At 45.2% G+C, this 26796-nt stretch overlaps 2 protein-coding genes across 2 annotated transcripts in view; both read left to right on the top strand.

Annotated features, from left to right (window-relative positions):
• The first annotated feature begins 6 nt into the window (after positions 1 to 6).
• Positions 7 to 25989, top strand: CLPTM1L (CLPTM1 like). Its single transcript, XM_044442911.1, has 17 exons — positions 7 to 223; positions 2075 to 2175; positions 3884 to 4073; positions 4688 to 4833; positions 6458 to 6536; positions 8783 to 8900; positions 10263 to 10357; positions 12824 to 12908; positions 13508 to 13611; positions 15172 to 15237; positions 16841 to 16891; positions 18544 to 18626; positions 19874 to 19908; positions 21790 to 21845; positions 21944 to 21988; positions 22869 to 22984; positions 23518 to 25989. The coding sequence occupies exons 1-17, from the start codon at positions 29 to 31 to the stop codon at positions 23600 to 23602; spliced, it is 1650 nt and encodes a 549-aa protein (XP_044298846.1). The 5' UTR covers positions 7 to 28; the 3' UTR covers positions 23603 to 25989.
• A 445-nt stretch (positions 25990 to 26434) lies between these two features.
• TERT (telomerase reverse transcriptase) overlaps positions 26435 to 26796 on the top strand; it is a 32296-nt gene continuing 31934 nt past the window's right edge. The window contains exon 1 of the mRNA XM_044442822.1: positions 26435 to 26500. Within this exon, the coding sequence (XP_044298757.1) occupies positions 26435 to 26500 (66 nt within the window). The remainder of the gene's footprint in view (positions 26501 to 26796) is intronic.

Raw genomic sequence — 26796 nt, 5'->3', positions numbered from 1 at the left:
GCGGCCGGCGTGCCGGCGCGCGGGGGCGATGCTGCCGAGGCGCAGCTCGCTGACGGGGCTGGCGGTGGGGCTCTTCGCCGTCTACGTGGCGCACACCTGCTGGGTGATGTACGGCATCGTCCACACCCGGCCCTGCCTGGCGGCCGCGCGCGACACCGGCGGCGGCGGCGGCGGCAACGACGGCTGCATCCGGCCCTACCTGGCGCGGCGGCCCAAGCTGCAGGTGAGGCGCGTGCCCGCTGCGGGGCCGGCCCGCGGTGCTACGTGTGCACGGGCGGACACGTGCTTGCCCCCGCCTCCCCGGGGGGCGGGCAGCGGGACCCCGCCGGCAGGCCCTGCAGTGCCCCTCGGGGCTGAGCCTTCCCGCTGGGCGTGCGTGAGGAGGGGGCGTCCTGCAGTCCCCCCGGCCCTGGATCCGCCTTTGCAACCCTGCCTGGAGGCGGGGGGGGGGCCTGCCCGGGAAGCCCCCGTGCAGTGCGTGCACCTGGCTGTGTGCGCGGCCCTTGGAAGGGGCTGGGCGCCCCCCCCCCCCGAGAACCTGCGGGCTTCTTGCTGGCAGGTGGCCCGTGCCTGGCGGAAGGGGCCCTCCGCCACCGCCGGGCTGCCAGTGGCGGGGGGGGGGAGGCTGCAGGGGGTTGCAAAGCGGGGGTCCGCAAGTGGGGCCCCTTGACTTGCAGCCCGCCGCCCTGCAACCCCTCTGCAGCTGTCACACCCCATAAATTCCGCCGAGCAAAGTCCCAGGTCACGGAGAGCATGCATGCAGCCCTTGCTGCGGTGAGCGGCTGTGCACTTGCTCCTTGGCCCACGGGCCTCGGTGCCTCGCGGAAACCGGCCCCAGAGGGGATCCGTGGGCCCCTCCGCCATCTGATCCGGTGGCTTCCGTGAATGGAGGGAAGGGGGGCTTCCTCGGGCGGCGCTGCTGCTCGGGGTCCCGCTCACTGAATGGGAGCGCTTTGCAACTAACTCCCTGCATGTAGACGCTCTGCGACTTCTCATTTTCCCTGCTTGCTGAGGTCGTTTTTGTCTAAACAGGCCTCCTGTGGCTGACCAGCCACGGTTCATGCAGTAACTTGATTTTAGAGATTTTAATTCCCTGTTTTGATCCTTTTCCTTTTATTGTTCACTATTTGGTAATTTCACTGGATATATAAATACATAGATTTATGTACATAGAAATGCTCATGTGTAAAACAAATGATTTCTAAAGTATTATATAAATGTTAGCTATTATTATTGCATAATTGGCAACTGGCATTCCATTCTGTTGCCATTAATGGCTGGGTTCAGAAACTTTATTTTTCATTTTTTTTAAAATGGATAGAATTCTCTGGGTGCTTGCAGTATTTGCATATTCAAGGTTATAAGGTTTAAAGGGTATTATGAAGTTTGTGTGAGTGATCAAAATATAGTTACCAGTCCCTCATTAAGAGGTGGGAGAATTGACTATGTTGCCAATTAATACATTGATGGTCAGGCTTCTATATAGTGACATTGGCCCTGTGAGGAAATTCAGCCAGGGAGCAGAAAATTTGTTACCTTCCTGAAAACACACCTGTTCCTCCATAATTAAATTAATATGCTCACAATTAAATTAAAAATGCTCTTATATTTTACTGCTTCTGTGCAGATCATCCTCGCTACTGTTGCAACTGTTTTGTTTTTAAACTGTGTTTTAAATTGTTTCACTGCAGTTTAATATTTAGGTGGAGGGATTTTTCATATTCGGCAGCAGAGCAAAGTACACGTAGAGGAACACTTGGTCATCAGCCTCTCTGTCTGTAATGCCGCAGGCAGCAAGCAAAGAGAAAGTCAAACTAGTCCCAGAGACTGGGTTCCAGTCATCTTGATGGGGCACATGCTGAGCAGATAGATGGCTTTACTGAAAATAGAGGAGATAATTAGCCTTTCTTATCTCCTGTTTTGAGTTTGACCAGAGCGGGTGGGTAGGTGACCTGTCATCCAAGGTAAAGGGAGTCAGTGCCCTCGAAGCCGCAGGCTTCTTTTCAGTACCCACCAAGGTGACGTGGCAGCCACAAATCTCTGCGCAAGCATTAATACTTCCTTTTTGTTTCAGCTGAGTGTTTACACCACCACACGGTCAAACATAGGTACAGAGAATAATATTGATCTGGTTTTGAATGTGGAAAATTTTGATGTCGAGTCCAAATTTGAAAGGTAAGGTATTATTTATTTCTTTAGTTTATACCAAACAATCTTTATGTCCATCAAGCCTAAGTCTCATCTTTTAAGTAAGCTCCTTATTCTTGTGGCCAACTGAACCATGTGCTTAAATCTTTCGTAGTGAAATGACTGGGTCTTAAAAATGATTAAGAGCACGTTCCTGTGCATTTTTAGACAGAAAAAAGCCCTAGAACTCTTCCCAGGCAGCATGGGCAACTCTGGAAGTTGTAGGATTTATACCTCTCTGAACATCCCTGGTATTGCACCCTAACTTTGAGAAACTTTATCTTGTTTATAATTGTCATGAAAACCTTCAGACCATAATATTTTATTCTTTTATATATAAAACTTTCTTGTGCTTCCATCTACCCATAAGTGTAAAGTTGCTTACAAAACGGAAAAATAGTCTGACTTAAACCCTAATTTTAAGTACTTTTACTGGGAAGGAAGTCGGATTTATTGGGATTTGCTTCCAGATACATGTGCTTAGACTGCTTTTCAAAGTCCAACCATTTTAGTTTTCTGTGTTACCTTTGTGCATGGTGCAAAGGAAACTTTGGCTGGACTTGCTAGCAGGATCAGTCACTAATAAAACCTGCCCCCAACATGCCAAGAACTTGGGGAAGTGAAGGGGTTTCTCTTACAGATGATTTAAGCCGCATCCTGCTTTTGCCACCGCCTGCAGCATTCCAGGAGGAAGGGAAATAAACTACTACTGGCTTGCTGAACAAGCCATGGTGGGTGTGGGGTGAAGGAGAAAGTGGAAGGGGTGTCTCTCCCACCCCACTGGAGCCCTTGATTCTTTTCCTGCCCAAGCCCGACAGAAAGAGAAGGCCATAACGTCTCCTTTCTTCTCCACCCCACCCAATTTACATACATTGCGTACATACAGCGTTTTCTTTCCTTTGCCGTCGGTCTTTTGCAAGAGGCAGCAGCAACAGCAGGGCATGGGGAAGTATGATTTGATTTTTTTTTATTTATATCCTGCCTTTTTCCTACAAAGGGCCCAAGGCAGCTTACATCATTCTCCTCCTCCATCTTATCCCCACAACAACAACCCTGTGAGGTAGGTTGGGCTGAGAGTCTGTGACTGGCCCAAGGTCACCCAGTTGGCTCCATGGCTGAGCAGGGACTCGAACCCAGATTGCCTGAGTCCCAGTCCCATGCTCTTAACCACTACACCACACGGGGGACCACCTCTCCTTGCCTTCCATGGAAAGTGGTCCTCCCTGGACACTGTCTTCCCGGAGCAGAGCTTTGGCTGGCAAGGAGGGAGTCCTAGTGGCTGAAATTCCATCTTCTTTATGAATGATCTTTTCAAAGCAGATTATGCCTTTGTCAGAAGTGGCAGTTAACAGTGCCTGCACTTATGAAATTAGAATAAAACCAACAAATCCTTCACCTTGGAACCAGTCAGACTAAAGCCCAGGAGACAAGCAAGAATTCCACATTTGTTATTCCTGCCATCTAAAGTGTTCATTTCAGCGTTCATTTTAAAAGTTGCTCATTTAGTTTATTTATTGTAAGCCATCCTGAGACATTTGTAGGGGACAGGATAGAAAAGCTTTAAAAAATAAATAAATAAAACAATTCCTGGAGAAAATTATTTCATATTCCAGCCTGAAATAAAGCTTATATGACTGCTTTGCTTGGCTAAAATGAGGTGTAGACATTATTCATTTAATATGTTTTTATTTTTTAGAACAGTTAATGTATCTGTACCAAAGAAAACACGGAATAATGGGACATTATATGCCTACATCTTTCTGCATCATGCTGGAATTCTGCCTTGGCACGATGGAAAACAAGTACATATTGTTAGCCCTCTCACCACATACATGATACCTAAACCAGAAGAAATTAATCTTCTCACAGGAGAATCTATTACCCAGGTGAGATTGTTTTCTCGTCATTGGATTTCTGTTTTGCGGTTTTCCCAGTTAACAATGCTGCTTGTAAAAACAGTGTTGCTCTCGTGAGGGCTTCCCTCAACCCCCGCTAGTTGTCCATTTACCTGGTTTTATATCATCTTCTGGTAAACATGGTTTGAGCACAAACACGTCCACCCTGCCAGTTATCTGCCATTCAGTGCTCTTCTTTCCGGGCCACAAACAAAGTCAGTGCAAAGCAGGTAAATATCTTCTGCACAGAACCTGGAAATGTTATCTCAGGTTCGTCATACAAATGTGAAGCAGTGTCACATCCCTGAACTGCTGTTTGCATCTCTGTGCAACTTTGCAGAGCGACTGGCTCTTCATTTACCCTCTTCACAGTTTAGAAGCCTTCCCTCAGCCATGTCACTCTCCTGAAATCATGATGGGCGTTTTCTTTTTCAGATTAGATTGTAATGGTTGCACAATAAAAATGAGAGCACGGGCAATTAGGGGCTGTAAACAATCACGAGCAAATTGTAACATTGCTGCTTCAGCAACCATAAACCCAGTGCGTTGAAGCGGAATTCAAGCTTGCATTTTTACTCTTTTCTCCTTTTTTTTTTATTGAAAAGCAAATCGAAGCAGAGAAAAAGCAAACGTATGCCCTGGATGAACCTGTCTCGCATTGGAGATCCAGGTTGACTTTAAATGTTATGGTGGAAGACTTTGTCTTCGATGGATCCTCTCTCCCAGCCGATGTACACAGATACATGAAAATGTAAGTTAATATTGATACTTTTCGCTGTAAGCCCTACAGCTCACAAACAATACTTGAACGCTTGGGAACGAGCAGGCCTTTAATATCACGGCCAACAAGGCTGGCAGGGGTGGACAACACTTAGACTGGGAGCCACATATGCCCTTGCACCCTGTGCTGTTGAGCATAAGTGATGGGAGCAAAAGAAATCCGTAGCTTGGCATCCAAATCCAGTGGCAAACAACTGCAAAGGTGCGAAAGTGCTTCAGTTAGCTTGCTTCCAAGCGAAACGTGGCCCTTTGCATCTCTGTAGGGTTTTGCTGCCAAATAGCAGTGACTGTCTCAATCCTGAGAGCAAGATTGTGGGTCACAGGAGAGACAAGTTGCTGAAAGCTGAGCTCCAGACTGTCCGAAGCTGCCCACCTCGGCCTACAGCTAATACCCACATTAGCTGTCCGAACTAAGACACAATTAGTTGAATGCTGCCAGAGTGGCAGCACCTCAATTTTAATAGATTTCTTTTTAAGTAAATGACCCGGGGAAACCTCTTAGAATAGATTGGGGCTTTGAAACCAGCTGTACTACCAAGAGCCTAGCATTTCATTGCTCCTCTAGAAAGGTGGTGTGATTCTACAGAGTGTTCGATGGATTATTGGGCTTCAACCAGCAAGATACTTGCTCAGAAAACTATAGACGGAGGCAACGAAACCCCAAATGTTAAGGGAATATTACTGATAGAGCATGACAGTGTAATCTTATACAACTCATGTTCTATACATTAGCCTGTATCGTAATTTTTGGCTATGATGTCCTTTTCATCAGTGATGTAATCCATTACATTGCCATGTTCTGTAAGACATAATGCCCACTTTGCAGGCATCGTTGACAAGTTCCACTGACGTGGACTACGCCATTTTGGCCCTGTGCCATTTGCATAGTAATCATTGTTTGTCCGTGGAGTGAGTTTGGTGCCCTTGGCTATATTTCCGTATGTCAGTCTAATTTAACCTGTTGGGGATTTTTAAAGGCACTTTTCATGCTGATTTGCATTGCTTGATGGAAGGGAGGAGAAAAAAGTAATCAATGCAATAGTGATCGTATCAATTGATGCACCTTGTGTGAGTTCACTCACTACTCCGCTCTGCAGACCCTGCACCGTGCCTGCAAGAGGGACACTTTAGCAAAGAAATTAAAATGAAACAGCAACATCCCACACTGGAGCAGCTTGATGTCAAGCCCCATCGCTCGCTGATCGCCGTTCTTGCCTCTGGAGTTGACAGTCTGACGGCGGGTCACAAGCAAAGGCTGCCGATTGGCGGGGCGGCCATGTTTTGCTCAGAGAGTAGAGAGATTCGTTTGTCTGACACTTGGAAGAGAGACTAATCTAAGTAGAGGAGCCAGGCAAACCCCCTAAACACTGATCTGGAGCAGAACACGTGCCCTGGTATCAAAAAGCCATGGCACGTCTTTCTTCAGCCTAAAACAACCGCCTCATAGATGGCTTGGAGAAATATTTAGCCCATGCCATGATGTTTGCTTTGTATCAACAGCTGTGCATGATAAGAAGATAAGTTTATTGTGTTAGAGTGGAAATGATTTGTTTCAAAGCTGATGTGTTTACAATAGCATCCTTTTCGAAATGTAGGGTCCAGTTGGGCAAGACAGTGCATTATCTTCCAATATTATTCATTGACCAGCTGAGCAACAGAGTAAAAGATTTAATGGTAAGTAATGACAGATTTTATTTTCCTGGGCTCCAAGATGACCGCAGCCGGGGACTGCAGCCAAGAAATTAAAAGACGCTTGCTCCTTGGGAGGAAAGCTATGGCAAATCTAGACAGCATACTAAAAAGCAGAGACATCACCCTGCCAACAAAAGTGCGTATAGTCAAGGCTATGGTTTTCCCAGTTGCAATATATGGCTGTGAAAGCTGGACCATAAGGAAGGCTGAGCGCCAAAGGATTGAGGCCTTTGAATTGTGGTGCTGGAGGAGACTCCTGCGAGTCCCTTGGACCGCAAGGCGATCAAACCAGTCAGTCCTAGAGGAGCTCAACCCTGACCGCTCTTTAGAAGGCCAAATACTGAAGATGAAACTCAAATACTTGGCCACCTAATGAGAAGGAAGGACTCCCTGGAGAAGAGCCTAATGCTCGGAACAATAGATGGCAAAAGAAGAAGGGGATGGCAGAGGATGAGGTGGCTGGATGGAGTCCCTGAAGCAGTCAGCGTGAGTTTAAGTGGACTCCGGGGGATGGTGGAGGACAGGAAGGCCTGGAGAAAAGTTGTCCATGGGGTTGCGATGGGTCGGACATGACTTCGCCACTAACAGCAAAAATGCGAGATGTCGTAACGTTGGTGTCATGAGGCTTGCTTGTCACAGTGGGTGTCCTGTAGTTCTGCTACAGCAGTTTACCTTGAAAAAGCACCCCCAGAATAAACACTCCATCCCTGTCTTGGCGTGCAGTTGAATGGGGAACGTTGTCAGGCTGAACAGAGCCTGTATTTTTCTCTCCCTTCCCATGGCTGCACTGTGCATCTCTGTGACCAACTCGTGCAACAGCCCTGCTGCTTCCTAACGCCCCTCGTCCCGGCTGCTTGTACTTTGCTGGTCAGCTGTGGTGCAGCCAGAGCTGCAACTCGGGGCCAGGGTCAGGCCTCCACAGCCTAGAGGCCCCCCAGATTATTGCAGAGAAAGCAGCACGTGATTAAGAGTGGCAGAAACACACGATCTGCTCCCATAGTCAGGATGACGTTACGATTTATGTGCATTTAGAATGAAAAATGGCTGGCTCAGAGGAGGTTCTGTGTCTGGCTGGTTTTTAAATCAGGGATGGCAAACAGTTTTATGACTGTTCTTCTAAGACATCAGAAATGGAGGAGCCCTTTAAAAGCACAGCGTGGCAGTTGAGGGGGGTGGAGAAAAGAAAGGGGAGTTCCGTGCTCCACAACTGAAATTAAACCCCCAGTAATCCAGACAACCGATCGCTCTTTCTACAATGCTTGCAGCAGCAGGGAAAGAGCAGTTAGCTGGGGAAAAGTGGGCATGCGGGCATGTAACCTTCATGCCAGCAAAATGTGGGGCCTTCCGGGCTCAGGAGGCTGCGTGTATCTGTTTTGAGCGGTGGCTGGGCCCCACGTCCCCTGGCTGAGGCCTGGCAGGGAAGGGGGATTAAAGGGTTCCACTGAACCCTTTTGACCATGCATCTAGCGTGGATGGAGCATCTCAGGACTTGTTAAATGCAAGTGTGCCATGCATTCAAAGGCCCCTGGAAGCTGAATAGTAAAAACGTCACATTTCCCAATGGGGATGTCAATATTTTTCATTATGACAGGTGTTATATAATATACAATGGGTGGCAGTTTATATTTATTTTCTATCTTCTTGGATAAAGATTAAATACAATCTGCCAGCATAGGAGTCCAGTCAATTGGAATAGGTGGGATTTTTAAAAAATGGTTCAGGAGATACTGATGTTATAAGATATGATACTGATCTTTTGAAATGTTATTGCTTATCTCCTGGTTGGTTTGCAGAATATATTCTTAGTTCCTTAATCATGTTTGTCAACTCTAATATTGATGAAATACAAAGATGTGTACTACCATTAGGAGTACACAATTAGAGTGCAATCCTATGTCCACTTACACATAAGTAAGCATAGGATCGTGCAGTTTAAAATACTTCATATTAACCACCTGTTCCATGATGAATGTTTATTTACCTTATTATGTCTTAATGGACTTTTTGCATTAAACCACTCCATTAATAATAATAACTTTGTCTTATTCATATATATTTTATATGTGTTACTATTCCAGTAGGGTTTCTTTTTTTTAATCATTTGTTTAACTCATATAGTCCCTTACATGATGCAGCCGCCTTTACATGTAGTTTGGGAACAAGTAAAGATGAACCCGGTAATGGATGTCGGCATTAATTTTCTTGTGGATTTTTCTAAAACAACACAGATAATAAACCGCTCGACAACCGAACTTCCACTGACAGTATCGTACGATAAAATATCCCTGGGAAAGCTCCGGTTTTGGATCCACATGCAGGATGCCGTGTATTCGCTGCAGCAGTTCGGTAAGCTCATTTCTGTTGGATTGACCGGGCTGCAATACAGGCCTCCACAAAGCGAGGCTGCTTGGAAACATGCTGCCTGTGTTATTCTCACATATCGCCGGTCCTCGACCAGCTCCACTGGCTTCCGGTTGACATCCGAGCCCAATTCAAGGTCCTGGTTTTGACCTATAAAACCTAAGCGGCTTGGGACCAGGATACCTGAAGGAGCGCCTCTTCCCTTACATGCCCTCACGCCCCTTAAGATCCATGGCAGAGGCTCTGCTCCGGGAACCCTCCCTGAAAGAGGTAAAAAGAACATCTACCTGGAGCAGGGCCTTCTCTGCAGTGGCACCCAGATTGTGGAATGTGCTCCCTGGAGAGGTGCACCTGGCGCCAAGTTTATATCCTTTTTGGTGCCAGGTCAAAACTTTTTTAATTGCCATTTTAAAAATTGGTATTTTAATCGTTTTGAACAGTTGCTTTGATTTAGTCTTTTATGTGAATTTTTAATTGAATGATGTTATTTATATATATGTGATTTTTTTGTATCGTAACTTTATGAATTGTGAGCCGTCCTGAGATGCCAAGACACATGCGATGACATAAAAAGTTTTAAATAAATAAAACAATAAAACATCTGCAAGAGTCATATTGGCAGTCACAGACTGGTTCTGTCAACAGATCTTATTTTGGGTGTTTAGTTTTTTAACCATTTGAGATTAAAGACACCATTTTCGAGTCGAGGGACCTCAGAGCTCCTGATTTCGTGTGGCGTTTTGCTAATCCAAGCAGCAAAATTAATGATCAAACTGTGGGGAAGGTGAGATGGCTGAATGTTTCTCCAAGTGAAAAACTTCTTGAGGAAAGCAACACGTTGAGAAAAACACCTGAAGATTTGCCCGGCCCTCGAATGCCAGTTCTGTTTTTCCTGCAAAGTGATTTCAGTTGGAAGACATTCAGCCCTAGTGCACTCAGCACGCAGGCTGAAGTGTCACATTGCGTGCTAGAAATATTGTCATATTGACAAGGTCCTTGCTGAGATCATATCTTGTGTGATCAGGTCACACCCCAATGGGTGACGGTGTGATCTCCCCGTTTTCTTCCATAGGAGGAGGATTCCACCTAGTGTGCGTGGTTGCATGACTTGGTGCAGCGTTTTAGCACACCATGTAAGAATTATAATGCATATATTACCTGTTTAACCATTCATATACGATGGCCCTTTGTGTCGGTTCCATTGCTGTATTGTGCAACTTGGGTAGCACCATTTGCTCAAAGAAAAAGAACATTTTGATCACCCCAAATCTCAGTGAATTAAGAACTGCTCAGAACTTCTGCTTGAGCTCTCCGAAAAGCCATATATTGTCTCTTCATTTTTTCTAGGTTTTTCAGAAAAAGATGCTGATGAAGTGAAGGGAATTTTTGTGGACACAAACCTCTATTTTCTTGCTTTGACATTCTTTGTAGCAGCATTCCATGTAAGTGTGATTGGGCATTGCTAATTACTGCTAATGAGTATTTAATAATACATAATTGTGCTGAATTGCTCCGACCTTCCCTAGCCTGGTTCCCTCCAGATCTTTTAGACTACAGTGTCCAGTGTTCTTCACCAGCATCCATGCTGGTTGGGCTGCAGGGACTCACAACTAAGACAACTGGAGGGTACCACGTGAGGAAAGTATGAACCACTCTGAACTCTTGTTTTAAGAAGTGCTGGTGCCGAACATGTGGCTGGAGTGCTGGATTTGGATGTGGGAGACCCCAGCTGAAATACGTAATCGTGAACCTCAGTCTTGTGCAAGTAATTATTCCTCCTCCTAATTTGTTTCACCAATCAGTTGCAAAGCCAGAACACTTTGCTTCTCGGAGGGAAGGGCACGAGGCAAATGTAGCTAAAGAGGAAGGGCCAGCTTGGTCCGCGTGTACCTGGGCCCTGTTTGGAGCCTCAACTTTAATTCAGTCGCATGGCTGTAGAAAAGCAGCTTGAAAAATCCAGCTCGAGGAGGAGGAAGGGTTTCCCATTCATTCAGCGGCTCTAATTGTAGGATGCTCAGGCTGCCATTGGCTGAAGTAAGCAGACCCTAAAAAAGGCAAGCCGGGAAGCAGGACTCCAGCAAGGGAAGAGAGAAAACGCACCGGCCAAGGCTGTGAGAAAGCAGCCGTCCTGGGGAGCAGGAAATGAGGGCAGGGGGCTTGGAAGGGCATTGGTCCAGATAAGGGGTTCTCCAACGAACAGGGAAAACATGGGAGAGAATGACGGTGGTGAGAGACCGAATGGGCGGGGAAGTGAAGGTGAGAGCTGTTAATCACAGGTCGGTGTGTGTTTTCAAATGGCAACCCATCTTTTAATGGAGCCCATGGGGAAGTGATGGGGAATGTGCCTGTGATTCTCAGGAAGCTTTCCATGGATCCCTCCTCTAAAAACTAGGTGCGTCTTATGGTCAGGTGTGTCTTACAGAGCGAAAAATACAGAATATCCTATCCGTTCTCCTGCAAGGAACCCAAGCCTGCTTCCATAATCCCTCCTCCTCCTCTGCATTTTATCCTCACAACCAACCCTTACTCTGAAAGCCAGGACTGGCCCAAGATCACCCGATGCGCTTCCTGGCCAAGTAGAGACCAGAACTGAAATCTCTTTAGACCTAGTCCAACACACCGATCACTGAGCCAGTTATCGGCCAAGCATCCAACTAAAAGCCTTTAGCCAGTATTGAACAGGTGTAAGATATATGGGGGTAGTAAAAACCTCCAGCACAGCAGGGTTTAGGTGTTTTAATAAATACTTATTTTCATCATCTTTTGCTTAAACCTAGCTGTCAGCAGTAGAAAATAAATTTAAAAAATATAACATTTGCTTCCAGAGTGATGCTTCACATTTTAATGAGTCTTCATTTTCAAAAAGATCAAATGTTTTGTAAATGAAGACTTCACACTTTTGTGTTAATTAAGAGTCACCAGCAGAGAAGTAGATGGGACACGGTCAGGTAGGTGTTGGAAATACAGGGCGGTTTCAGATACCAATGCAGGCAAAGGCTTAGTCGAACAGTTTGCAGTGAAGCTTGGATTTAAGCGTGTGAACAGACAGGAGAATGAATGATTCCACTTTGATTCTCAATTAAACTGGTTTCCCATCATGCATGACTTGGGGCTTGTAGTTTAACTTCAGCGAGTTCAGAAAACTTAACAGTCTAAGGGTCAGTCGAAAATGGAAGCAAAGATGATTAAAGGATGCGCCCTGAGTAATTCTCTTGAATTGTGGTGTTGATGGTTCGAACCAGATCGTGGTGTTTGCAAAAGGAGGTGATAAAACAGAATGGTACATGTAATACTGGGTTTCCTTCAACATTTTCTCTTGACTATTTCTGTAGAAATTTCTGATCCTGACAATGCGATTTAGCTCCGCTGCAGCGATATGCATCATGCTATTCTGAGATTTAAATATTTCGGCTTCATGTATGAATTACATGCTAAATATCCCACAATACTCATCTTTCAGATTTGCTGATAGGCAGCTTTCAAGGGAGCTTAATGCAAATGATACTCAATGTCAAAAATGCCCAGCAAACAAAGACTAATTTCTAGTTTTTAAAGAAAATGGCCAAGAGTCCCTGAATCTGTAACTCTGCCTCTGTGTGTTTATTAAATGGCCTTTAATAACAGATATACATTGTGCTAAATGAGGCTTGAAAACAGCAACACAACTGATAGCTCGTGGCAAAGAAGAATTGGCAGCGTGGCAGAATAACATTCATAAACAGAAAGAGCTAGTTCTTTAAGGCTGCTGAAATGCCACAGAGATAGTTTTATCTGGTCAGGTGCTTAGTTAAAAATGTTGTGAACTAGTAGCTAAAGTAAATTTAACCTACAATGCTGTATTAGCTGTAGAACTCTAATTCAGTTCCCTTGGATGGCATCTCTAAGTTAATATTGTTTGGTATTTCCAGCTTCTCTTTGACTTCCTTGCATTCAAAAATGACATCAGCTTCTGGAAGAAAAAGAAAAGCATGATTGGCATGTCCACAAAAGCAGGTGGGTACTTTTATTAATTAATTAATCAATTAAATTACTGCGGTTATATTTCACTACTGCCCAATAGCCAGAGCTGTCTGGGCCATCTTTATTTGTCAGTGTCCAAGCAGTCTTCCAGTACAAAATTGCAGCCAGGAGATTTATAAAGGAAGTCCATCGCTACTAAAATAGGCCATCCGTAAGAATGACAGTCACACATTGCAAATAACTTCGCAGTTAAAACTCTCAGCTAAGGGGGTCTGCTCACAAATTCACGTGCAGAGTTTCTCAGCCTGGATGACTTCCCTACTGTATGTGTGCAGTCTGTGGAATGCATTGGGGTTGAACGAGGCATCAGCGTTCGGGTTTTGATTTCGGCAGTGGTTCATTCCATGTGCACCAGCCATCACGTGATGTCACAGGGGCTGTGTATTTTTTCCTCCAACCCAGGGGGAATTCGGTACCTCCAGGGGCAGAATGTAGTTCTCGGACCTGTAGAACACCAACTGTAAAGCAGATGAATGCCATTCTTAAGTACAGTTACACACAGCGTTCTGCAGAATGTGAAAATATTCTCTCTCCAGCCCCGCACCGTACTAACGTGAATTCTTCTTGTGCAGTGCTTTGGCGATGCTTTAGCACCGTGATCATATTTCTGTTCCTTTTGGATGAGCAAACAAGCTTGCTAGTGCTGATTCCGGCAGGTGTTGGGGCAGTGATTGAGGTGAGTAGCTGCACAACTTGCAGGTGTTCTGCGCAAACACAAGCAGCCCAGTTCTCGGAGCGGCGTGCAAAAGAGACTCCTTTGCACGCTTCTTCCAGGTCTTTCTAATATTAGATCTCTCTAATAGGTCAAAACCAGCTTAATGCCAAGAAATTTGTCTCCTTAACCACTTGGTATGTTGAAATAATGCTCATGGAAGCTAGCTGAATAGCTAACTTGCCTCACCAGTGACACATTTCCTGAAATTTTAACTGTACTTAATTTTAATTTAGCTTGCAACTCTTCCAGCTGCTTGAAATTCGTGTCGTATAATCCATGCCGTATGCTTTCTGCCCTGACAAAATGAAATTCTCCCCAATGAAAAGCACAATTTACCACTGTCAAATACTTGCTTAGCTTGCATAATTTAACTTTTAATTCTGTCTATTCTAGTCATACTTTTTCAGCGATCTTTTTATTGAGCAATAAATGTATTATTTACTAGGCACAGAGCAAAAGGGAGAACTCTGCAATGGCACTAAGGTTCCCATGCCGTGATGTCTAGATCATTCAACAGTCACGGCCTACACACTTTCAGGCAGATCTTCACACCCTTGAGGGCTAGAAACATGATCTTTTTTGAAATGATCTTTTCCAATATTCTTCAGCCACTTCTCTGCTTATTGTTTATTTTGCTCTGAGTTGCAATTGAACCACAGCCTTCAATGTAGTGCTGATGATCCTCAAGGGATTGGCTTATTCAGATAAACCAGAGAACTCCCTGCTCTGTAACCCCACGTTTTTGGTAGCAACATTCTGGGCTTATAGAAGTAATTGTGGTTATAGTAGTGTGCATTGTAAACATCACGCTGCTAACACAAGTAGAGCTCCTGTGTTTGAGGAGTCAACAGGGAAAATAGGTATGAAGCTTTCCTGTGAAACACCACCTGAAGTGTTAAGATTGGAGTGTGTATTATTTAAGTCTAAATCAGAAAAAAAGAATCCATGCCATCATCATGGTTCCTCGCCTTACTAAACCTGGGTGATTTGGTTCCTATTATTGTCACTTAAAAAGGGGACCACCCAAGCACAAAGCAGCAGTTTCTAAATATTAGGGTCCCCCACATGTGCAGAAGCAGATCCATCTTTAAGTTAAACATAGTATAATTTTTTTTAAAGACCTATGAAATGTTCCTAGCAGTTGAACCTGTGCAGCATAGTTCCTTCTCTGTGCCGGCTGAGACCACGGGCTAGAGATGGGCTGCAGCAAAGGTCCCCACATACTGTACAATATGCTGCTCCCGAAACACAAGCACACACCTCTGCCGCCACTGGTCCATGGTCACAATGATCCACAATCTCCCAGACGTGAGTCGGCCTCGTAATTGAAGTGCCTCTTCGTCAGAAGGCAGGGATTTGTACGTGGAATGCGATCTGCAGGTGGCTGCAGCCCACCGCCTGACTTTTGACAGTTACTCTCCAAACTATAAAATGCTGAAAAATAAAATAAAATTGCTCAGGATGGTGAACTTGTCCTACATCAAGATAGTAGTGATTTTAAGATAATATTTTACCTTCCAGCTTTGGAAAGTGAAGAAAGCATTGAAAATGACAATTGAATGGAGTGGCCTGATGCCCACAATTAAGGTATCGTACGGGTTCTTTAAAGAGGTTTTCACGTGTGCGGCTCTCCATTCAAACCCCCTTTTCCCTTCAGAAGAGCCATAATTGTCACGCGTGCCGCTGTGGCTTGCCTTTCGAATCCGCTGAGCCGCTTCATATGCAATGGGCAGCCCCCCCCCCCCCCGTGGTAAGCCATGGTAGGTCGGTTAATGTGTGTGCCGCCCCCGGGGGCCTGACGGACAATCGCGCTTACCATGGTCTGCTGGCACCCTCCCGAAATTCTGCCACCTCAGGAACATGCAAAAGCACAAGCTGTCCCACTCTGTCTTTCAGCTGGGATTTAGAAGGGTTGCAGTGCTTTCCGGCAGGAAATTACGTGGGGGTGTAAAGTCCATGTACTTAATGTAGAGCTTTGCCTTCAAACAACCCTCCCAGGGAGCCGTGTGGCTAATGGGATAGGTTAGAAATCCAATGAATAAACAAACTCGCCCTCCAGGAATCCGTCTGGTTCCCAGGTTGTCCTGTCAGATGAACTGATGGAGCAGATGGGAGGGGGCAGGCTGCCTCCCAAACGCCCCCCCATTCCCCCCTTGCACCTCTCTTCTGGAGCAACCAAGTTGTGATATTCAAAGCCTGTGCTCAGAGTTGAACCCACTGGCAAGCCCTCGGTCCACGTTCTGGGTTGTTTAGCCTCATCATCCCAGAGTGCTGGGCTCATTATCACAGCGAACAACGTTGGGTTTTCTAGAGTTGTTTGGGGTGTTTTCTGGCCTTTGTTTGTTGGTTAGTTTGTTGGAAAGCAGATATAAACAGGCAAGCAGTTCAGAAGTGGGTCGTTAGCCCCACAACACATGGGTATGGGGGGTTGGGGTCAGGGTTTTAGACACCCTCCAGACTTTATCCCAAGCAGCTACATGCCCGTTCAGAACTCTGCTGGCCTATCAAATCCATCCTGTGTAGAAGTTAAGAAAATTGTGGAAACACCCTATGTGAGTTCAGCGCTTTGGCTAAAGACAGGAAAGTAAGTTCTGGTATTCCCAGTGAGACGGAGAAAGCAATCCAGAAGGAGTATCCCAAAGACATATCAGGTGGCTCAGGAAAAAAACATCCAAACTCCAAGAGCATCCTCCAACCTCAGGCGTGGTGGGTGGAGATCCATTCCTCCCATTTCTCAAAGCCCTCACTGCCGGCCCCGAATGAACTAGGCCAGCTGCACTGCAAGGTCGGAGAAGTGACCATCAAGGAAAGGGGGCATCATGGGGGGGAAAGGAGGGCAGAGGGCCAGCGACTGGGTATTCTGAGCCTCGAACTCTCTCCAGAGTGGCTTTGCTATTCCGGCTGGACCTCGGCTGAGGACTGTTGATCCAGGCGCTCCCACTCCAGATATTTTGGACTACAGTTCCCAGGATCCCTGCCCATTGGCCGTGCTGGCTGGAGTTGATAGGAGGTTGCATCCAACGCTTCTGAGTGGGACTGTGTTGTTACAGGCTGCTCTGGGCTCCACATCTTGGTCTCTCAATGTTTTGTTTTCCTTTTGAAATGAAGCATTTCTCATGGCCAGAATTCCCTTCTTATGCTTTCAGTATGTATGTTCTCACAACTTCTTCTGCTCCTATATTTTATACAGTTTGGCGCATTTACGGAGTCTGAAAAGAAAACGGAGGAATACGATACCCAGGTAAGTACCGTTTGGTGAATCTCTCCATTGGGGGGAATGGAAGCATTTGGTATTGCAGATTCCGATCGCAAAGAGCTGGTCGGGCCGTGGCCCAGCTCTTTGTAAAAGTGGAGCGTGCCGGATAGAGGTCAGCAGGAGCAGGCCATGATGCTGTGTGTGGTTGGCATGTCATCGCGTCGTTCTCGAGGTCTTTTCCTAAACTCTTTGGTAGCCTGACATAAACAGCTGAGGAGAAGCTGCAAAGGCGAGCCTTCTCGGGAAGGGTCCAGAAAAACTCTAGAATGGAGGTTAGATGGAAGTGGCTGAGCGCTGTCTTAATACACCTGTCGGTCTTGAAAAACTGTGCGACTGTCCCTGAAAGGCTTCAGTGGATCAGCAAGCTCCAATTTCCCTATCACTGGCACAGATCCAGGGAGCAGTTGTTGCATGAATGGCCCAAAGCTGCGAGGCGTCTGCTCTGTCCGCAGCCTTGTCCCAGATGGGAAGACACGGGTGATGACTCCTTTGGGACGTGCTGGGCGATTGCAGTTTGAGGCAGTCACCCCTTTCCAAAGGGAGGCAGTAAGATCCCCGGCCAGAATGGTTTTGGCTTCGCTGGCCAGAATAGACGTGATGCAGCTTGTAACAGCTGATCGCTGGAACAGGCGGCTCAGGCTGGCTGGGGGTTGTAAACCAACGTGTGGAGGGCGCCAGGTTAGGGATGTAACCAGGTTAGTACACACAGAGTCCCCACCCCTGCCCCTTTCTGAAAATACGCGCATCTTTTCAATTGGTTTCTGGTTGCGCTCCAGCACCCTGGACACCCTCCAACAGAGCCAAGCTCAGGGAGCCCAGGTTCCATTTGGATGCCAGGAAGCACTTCCTGACAGTCAGGACCCCGAGGGTGTGGAATGGGCTTCCACGGGAGGTGGTTGAGGCCCCATTGGTGCGGGTGTTCAAGGATAGGCTGGACGTCCACATGGTGGGCATGTTGTGAGTGGAGCTGGTTGGAGCCGGGGGTCAGACTAGATGGCTCGGGAGGCACCTTGACTCGCTCTGTCTCTTATGTTTCTATGGATTCAGGTGGTTTATGGTTATGATTCAGAGCTGCTTCTGGGGATTTGATGCTGTCTCTGAGGGTTTTGTTGTGGCATTCTGCCTCTTCTCCATTTTCTTCTGAGAGTTACAAAATTCTGTTTTATTGTACTGAGTGTGTTGGATGTCCCAGTCTCATTCTAGCAGAGTCTCTACTCTTTCCCAGTTTATTTTATTTATTTTTTATTTATTTATTTATTTGTTAAAGCATTTCTATGCCGCCCCTTGCCGAAGCCTCAGGGCAGCTCACAACACAAAATAAAATACAATAAAATACAAAAATAACAATATAAAATTCACAATATAAAATAAATAACAATATAAAAGTTTGCTCTTGAAAAGAATTACCTCCCAGCATAGGTAGTTGATTGGACATTAATCTTCGACAAGGTCCTCCGAGGTTCTGCTTCTGACTAACCCTGCACCTAATCTCTCAGCCCAACCTTTATGACAGGTGTATTTATGGGATAAAGGGGAGGAAGTCCATGAGCTCCACCTTGCGCTTGGAGGAAAGGTGGGATAAAAATGCAGTAAGAAAATATGAGCATGGTTGAACAAATCTTTGTTTTCTTTGGAAGGCCATGAAATACCTGTCATATTTGCTGTATCCATTGTGCATTGGAGGTGCAATTTACTCGTTGCTGAATATCAGATACAAAAGGTAAGGCACTGTGGGTTCTTTTAAACCTCTAGAATGTATATCTTTAAATGTTCGTACCACAGAGATACTGCCTTGTAATTCTGCAAGTCAAAAAAGGCAGTTCAGTAAAGGTGCTTTCATTCACAGGGCAAAATGTTTTGTGATTTCTCTTAAACGTGGCAAAGACTCTGCAAAGAGCTTGGCCACTCTGAAAGGTAGCGGCACCATCCTGTTACGCCGTAATGGCCCAGATCAGAAGGTGCTACCAAGCGAGCAGCTTCTAAGTGTGGCTTCTAACGACGGCCTGAAGGCAAACGGTCATTGGCAGGAAACCCAGTCTACCTGGTCTGGATATCTTGATCAACTGTGGTTACTAGGAACTGGGGGAGAGAAAGGGCACGTGGCGGGGGGGAAGGGTCGTAGAGGCCCACAGCATGTTCCTGACGGACGCACCCCGTAGCTTGGCGGTTGTGTCTCAACCCAGCGTATGTCCCATACGCTCCCCCATATTTCTAGAGTAGAGCATCTAAAGCTGTAGCATTGCTTATTACCAAGATACATACTTTGCTTTTAATACAGCTCCTTCACAGCTGTGGCCTCATCATCTTTTCATACCTGAATGTCTTCTCTTTACACCCTTTTTGTAACAAAGCTCCTTTTTCAGCCTCTCTGTCGAACAATTTCCTTCAGGTCCTGTCATACTGCCGCAAAAGCTGCCAAGCTGCAGTGCTGTTTTATTAAGTGTTCGCTACTGGGAAAGCACATGGAGGGAAAGCAATGCGTTCTGAACCTGGTGGTTCAAGAACAGTGCGCTTGTATAAGAGGAGGGAGATCTGACAAATAGAAATGTCTTAGGGGGATTTCTCCAAATTGGATGCACAGAAAGTGCCTTGTTCAGGATTGAGATGCTTCTGCCTTTCTTAATTCAGACGAATGTGGCCCCAGCCATTCAAATCTGTGCAGTTAGGGCTCTTCCCACCCTTTTCTTTACCATGATCTACCATGTTGATGTTGTGTTCTTAGTATAAAGGTCAGAGTAGTGGGGAAAGTCAGCTTAAAATGTTTCTCACTGTGTATCCGAAATTCTGTGTCCCATGTACATCTGTGACTTTTGCGTGCTGAATTCCTTTTGTTTTGAAGCACAGAAGAATCCACCGGATAGGGGTGGGAAAAGGAAGCAAGAAAAGCCTTCATTGTTAAACGTTACTTGTTTGGTTTTCAAGTTGCCCAGGAATGAAAATAATATTCTTTTTTTTCTCCCCCATCAGCTGGTATTCATGGTTAATTAACAGCTTTGTAAATGGTGAGTGTTCTGTTATGTATTTTACTAATCCTGGTACTTTAAAGATGACAATGTAAACAGGAGTTCTCCTAAAGGGTTTTTTGGAACTTGGCACTTGCAGAAATGTGTGTCTTATGATTAGTCGTGGTGAAACTCTTGCTGTACTATGTGAGTTCTGAATGAACCATAGAATCGTACCGTTGGAAGGGATCTAAAAGACCATCAAGTCCAGCCCCCCATTCAGTGCAATACTCAAGTCTCCCATCCAATATTGACCGGGCTGACCACCTCAGCTTCCAAGATTGGGCAGGATCAGGCACTTGAGGCTATATGGAAGTGAGACAAGTCCCAAACTGAATGCTTCCTCAAACAGAAAACGGGAATGCGAAGAGAAAGTATGACAGACCGCAGCTGCCGCTCCCGGGAATCCACCGTGGAGAGCAGTAGATGAAATGCAGTAAATTCCAATATTCCTGGAAGCTTAATATTTCTGTTCTCAATAAAACCTGTTGTGCCATTGCCTTGAAATAAAGAAGTAGAATACCCCATCAAAGAATCTGGATTATACCAATTGGTTTTTAAACCAAGAGCAACATCGTAGAATGCTTCTGCTAGTTTTCTTGCTCAAGCAGGAACCTGGAATGGCAGAGCTCTGTTCTGGGATGGAGCAGGTCAGCCAAATTCTCTTCTCTGAGCTCCTGTTCCAGAAACAAGCATTGCCATTTGTGTCTGGATATTTTTGAAACTACAATTGTTTCTCGCAGTGCCAGTCAGTTCCAGTCATGGCCAAGCAGTATAGAATATCGCACTACATCCTCTTTTAATGTAGCCTCTTTTCTCCAGTTCTTTCTTCATTGTTTTATGTTTCCCCAATTCAATCTGCAAACATGCAGTTGGTTGAGTCACTTTCCTTCTTACGTATCAGCCCCTGAATATCCGAGTGGTTTTTCACGTAGCTCTGTAGCCCTCCAATATAAACCAAAAGGTACCCCAAAGGTTCTGTGCTAGTGTTGCCACTTTCCTGGCAGTTGACAGTCGAAGCAGAGAGCTGCAGTGAGGTGCAATTTTAATATACTACTACAAAAATATTAACTTAGGAAAGATCTAAGCATGTCTAGATACAGTACAAAGATTAAAAGAATGCAGTCTCTGCTCATAGGATTAGAATTTAAAAAGGGGGGATGGCATGGATAAAAACAGGCATTTATTCTTCAAGTTATTTAAACATTTAATAAAATTTATAACAGCATTTGAGAGTGGTAGTTTGGGGAATGGAATAGTTCACTGGCAGTAAGTCGTAGCCAAGCTCATAAATTGAGCTGTGTTGTCTTGGACCCCATAAGCTGCAGCCCAGTGCAGTGGCTCTAACAATTTACAGAGCAAGCTCTGTGGAAAAAAGCCCGACCTGACTCAAAGAGAGTGGCTTCCAAACAGGTTACTCCTCAGAGTGCAGCCCCGGAGCATTCGAAGTAAGATAGGCTAATACTGTTACCCCTTTCAGGGGTGAGGGTTGAAGCTGAAGTTCAGTTTTATATCTGCTGGAGTTAATTTCGAATGGATAATTTCCCTTCCCACCCTCATTTCTTTACTCCAAAATACACCAGCTGGAGTCCAGGTGTTGAAGTGGTGCTCTGCTAGAACTTGCTTCTAATGTTTCAGATCATGTCCAGCTCTGACATCTCAGAAAAGATGAGCCAAGCTTCATAATCTCAAGAAGCAGTCACTTCCCTTATTTTCAACAACATGTGATGTTGAGGGTTTGTGAATCTAAATTTTGACAAAAGCTTAATATTTCATGTCAGTTTAATTGTAATATGCAAATAGCATAGAAATAAATAAAAGATGCATGAATTTATTGTGCTGTAATATCAAAAATTAAAACAATGTTGTCTTGCCCAACAGGAGTTTATGCTTTTGGATTTCTGTTTATGTTGCCACAACTCTTCGTAAATTATAAGGTAACTCAGTGATTGAGAGGATATTTTAATTTTTGTCTTGTCAAAATTCTTTTACTAAATTTAATCCATCTATTAATGTTTGGCTTTGGCTTTTCTAGATGAAATCTGTTGCACATTTGCCATGGAAGGCATTCACATATAAAGTAAGTTAATTTCACACTTTTAAGAGTTGTAGTTCAAACCAATCCATTCTTACCCTTTGCTTGAGAATCGGACAGCACTGGGTGGCATTTTGTTGACTGCGCTCAGATCACAAAAAAACAAATAGAAAAGTTATCCATTGATAGGATAGGATCCATAGAGAAGCAATAACAGTTGCAAAGCATTCTGGTTCAGAGGCGTCCATGGAACTGTATTCCTCCTCGCATCAGAATGGCTCTTCCCAAATGCTGGTGGGAGTCTTCAGGAGTAGCTTGAATGCCTCATGAGAAAACACATTTGGCGGAAGAAAGCAGAAAGTGCTTGGGCACAGACCCAGGGACCTGTCGGCCACGTCGCAATGACTCTTGCGAACACAGGCCGTCTGCTGGGTATGGCGAGCCACCAGGTTTTTGCTGCCTACCAAGTATTAATCAGGCTACAGTTTGTGGCTCTGGGACGGCCTTCAGCTTGGTTAATCATATGCTGGGAAGGCCGGCAAGTTTAGATCCTGGCCTACATGGAGAATGGGCGTCTGCAGCAGCTGCTGGATTATGCTGCGTTCTCTGTTCAACAAGTTTCTCCCCATAATTTCTGCCTATCGAGAGCTCTCTTCATGACCAGTCCCCAGTCATCTTGTCTGGACTGCACTCTGATCCGTGTCTGCACCTGGATTCTGGCTTGTTCTGGATTCGTGGGCACATGCCAACTTTTGGCTTCTGCATGACGAGGTGGCCCGTTTGGTGGCGGGAAGACTGACCTATCCAACCACAGCCTTGCTTTGCTGTAAAAATGGCTTATTTGCTTGAAAAGTTTGTGTTTGGGCAGTTCAAGGTAACAGATACATGGCTATATAGTCTACATTCTCCTTTCCATCTCTTGCAGGCGTTCAACACGTTCATCGATGATATTTTTGCATTTATCATCACGATGCCAACATCTCATCGGCTGGCATGTTTTAGGGATGATGTAGTGTTCCTGGTTTATCTTTACCAAAGATGGTACGACTCTCTCCTCTTCCTCCTCCTGTTTCCCTTTGGATTCTTCCAGGGCAGTTCTTACAATTGTATAATGTGTGGGCAAAGAAGACAAACTTCAGATCCTGGTTAAAAGGGCATTTTGTGTCGGAAGGAAGGAATGACCTTCTTTCCTTTTTCCTTCTTTCCTGGGAGGGACTATTTCTCTGGGGCAGTAGTAGGGGAAGTGTCACCCCCTTATTTCTTGGGGTGGGGGGCCATGGCTGATTTTAGGAAAGCAATTTATAATCAGATCTGCCCGTAGTCCTAGCAGTTCTTTCCACTGCTTTCTTGCAGCTAGTAAAAATAATTCCCATTATGACAACATTTGTAGGACGGCTGGGGTTGGCATTGCAAGCAGATGCATGCATATCTTGGTATTGACGTCATTTATCAGTCGTATTATTTAATACATATATGGATGATAGATAATCAAAATAAGAACATCTGGAGATGGCTGGTGTTTTTCTTAAAGGAAATATACAAACGAAATGCAACTCTTTCTTTTTATTTGTAAGGCTTTATCCTGTGGATAAGAGCAGAGTAAATGAATATGGAGAATCGTATGAAGAGAAGCCAAAACGAAAACCCCACAAAGAATAATTGGAGATAACTCCAGAAGCTTCTTTAAACTGACACTGGCTGCATATGTTGCGTGACTTTTAAAAAGAGACGAAGCAAAAGAGTATTCTTCAAAGCTTGTGACAGAACTTCATGGACAATTTATCATCTGCATTGCCAAAATATGTTTTGATTGCCTCTGGATCTAATTATTTTGTTATGATTATAAGTCTTCTTTTGGGTTCCAAAAGTCTGCCGATATTTCTGCCAGGGTTCACACAGATGGTTAACATTTTGAATACATGCAAAATCTTCTGCATCCATATTTCTCTGGTCTACCTGACTGTCTTGCACATTCCACCAGTTGGCAGTGAAGTATATGCCCTTTTTAAGGGCGCTACTGAGTCTTTTGTGAAACAAGCACCTACTTACAAATAATTACGAAAAGTGGTGACGGGGGCCAGGCTTTGACTTTCAAATCGTCCTGTGCAAAGCTTTTGTTCTCTGTTGGACCAATCCCTGCCCTGGGTATGATCTAGCCAAAATTCGGCCCATTCAATTGTCATAGATTTCAGCGAGAGAGACTCAAATCCCTGCTTCTCTCACTCCCTGAAGTCCAGTAAGTTTATAAAAAAATGGGTTGGCTGGATGGTGTCCCCTGTTTTGCATTGCTTTCTCCACTGTGAGCATCTCAGTTCTTACTACTGTTTCTTAGTCCCAAGGTGTCAACTGTGCTTCTTATGGTAAAATTAGTTCTTACAGCAGAATTGGGCATTGTCTTGAAACTTTATGAATATCTAAAAGCATGCACGCTAAGCTGTATGTACCGAACAACTGAAATCAACACTGGACTCAGAAAGCTTCTAACATTGTAAAACATTTTTAAATGGCAGAGGTTTATTAGCATAAGTCCAGCTGAGCTTGTGCAGCAAATAGTATTCTGTAGTTATTTTTGTACGCAAGGCAAAATACTTTCCTCCAGCTCTAAAGCTGGAACGCCTTCAATTCCTCCCAGACTGATGGATGGGCTTTTTCTCCCCTTATGTGAGAGCCATTACGTTGTAGTCAAAGGTATCGTTTAAAACAAATGTAAATACATACTTTGCATGACACACTATTGTGCCAATTATACTTCGGCAGGGAAAATGCAGATATTCTTTCTTTAGTGACATAAAATGAGGTTGGGGTAAAGGGTTGAAGCAGCAGGTAGACAGAAAATCTGAACTATTGAGAGAAATTTAGACGGGAAATTGTGTTCAAAAACTGCTGGGAAGGGGAACGTAGCTTTTCAGGTGCTGTATTTTTTGGGAACATAGGGGTGTAACATTTTATAACTACCCTTTTTATAAATTTGGATGCCGTAGTTATTAATCAAATAATGTCGCTACTTTTCTCGAAATAGAATTTATTTTAAGCATATTCAAACGGCAGTGAAAGAAGATCATTTCTACTGTGCGAGGAGATTTAATAGAGCCGCAATCCTACATCACATATTTGAGGCCACCGTCATTTAAGTTCCAGGAGCTTTCCTCCCAGAGACAAGGGATGCGGTCACCATTTCAGTCCCCAGTCCTTAACGCTTCAAGTTCTGCCTTACAAATGTGGAGCAAAGGCACCTGCTGGAATGTGTGACCACTGAGGGCTGCAAAGCTGCTCCAGCTGTATTTTGAATGAGACTTGAGCATGCTTAATGATGACCTTTGTTGCCAAAAGGTTGCACTTTTAATGTCGCTGAATATGCATGTGTGTTTTCCCCATATAGCACCCCAAAAATGACTGATACTTGATTTCTACAGGCAATATCCATTTGCTCAAAATGGGTATATTTGGGTAGTTATAATGGCTTGGATCCAGACCGTGCTAGTCTTCCTTTAATCCCATTTAAACCAATGGGTGAAAGTTTTTGAATTGTTAGTGTTAATTTAAGTAACACAAATTAGTTTGTGTTTCAATTAAAACACTGAAAGGAGGGGTGACTAAAGCCTGACTAACTTAGTCTGAATCTAACCCTTTCTGTTCAGTAATTTTTAAAACGGCAATATTGGCCCCTACCCTAAAACTTTATTTCTTCCGCTAGATATATTCTAAACTCTGTAAATCAGATTGTACATTATTAAACAGGGGGAGAATGTTAACCCAATTCAAAGTCAATTACAGGCCCAAACTGTAAATCATTAACCTCTTGGCAGAAATATTAATCTCCCAGGTTTCTTTGGTTGGTGTTTAAAAGTACATAATATCAGTGCTTAGCTGAATAATTTGCAGTGCAAATATCTGATTTAAATGAGCATTTTTGTTTTACATTTGAACAAAGATTGTAACTGGTGGTAATCTCCATGTCCTGTCTAAGCAGAGAGATCTGGTTACCATCATCCGGTCAGTGATCTTAGTTCCCTTCACTCTATGTACAAATAAATGTTTACAGTATACTTCTCTGCGTATCTCTACCTTAGGTTCTGATCATATTGCTGGAAAGAACTCTTGCATCTAATGGACATTTCTCATATTCCCACTGCATTTGAAGGCTGGACTTCACTTCCCATCAGCCCTAGTCAGGAATACTGGGAGTTGTAGTGCCAAGCTTCTGGAGAACACCATTGGGAAAAGCCTAATGAGTTGATGGATTTGAGTGGAGGGTTTCCAGTCATTGCATTGCTGCAAAGAGTTTGAAAATCCCCCAGAGTCCGTGCAATTAGGACTTGCAAATACATCCTGTCGCCCTGGGCGGAGGAGGGGGGTGGGAGAGATCCCCCCCCCCCGAAATCGGTCAGATGCTGTATGCTGTGCGATGACCCCGTTTGGTCTTTCACTGTCGATTTCCTACGTGGAAGGTTTTACCGGCTTCGTGCTTCTGGGACGACCCATGCAAGGCAAATGGGGTGCACGCTCCCTTCTAGCAGGCCCCGTGCAGATGTGAACGTGTTGATCCGGCTTTGCGAGGTGAGCGACTCCGGGCTGACCTGCGTGCGCGGGCCCACTCGGGCGTGGGCGGAGCGGGTCGGGACGTTCTGGGTCCGCCGCAGCCAGGAGGAGGGCTCCGAAGCCGCCGCCGCCGGCATGGGGCTTCGTGGCGCGGCGCCCCGCCTCCTCCCCCGAGCGGCCCAGCCCGGCGCCTTCGCGCAACAGCCCCGCGAGGTAGGCCGCCCGCGAAGGCTTTGCGCCCGGCCCTTCCCGTCCTGCGCCGCGCCCGCGCCGCGCCGCGCCGGCCCCGAGAGGCGCGCACAGCCCCGCCGCAG

The sequence above is a fragment of the Varanus komodoensis genome, unplaced genomic scaffold (genome assembly GCF_004798865.1).
Source record: "Varanus komodoensis strain SLA01 unplaced genomic scaffold, ASM479886v1 scaffold40, whole genome shotgun sequence".
NCBI lineage: Eukaryota > Metazoa > Chordata > Lepidosauria > Squamata > Varanidae > Varanus > Varanus komodoensis.
Note: the sequence above shows the minus strand (reverse complement) of the source record. Positions and strands in the feature narration are given on the sequence as shown.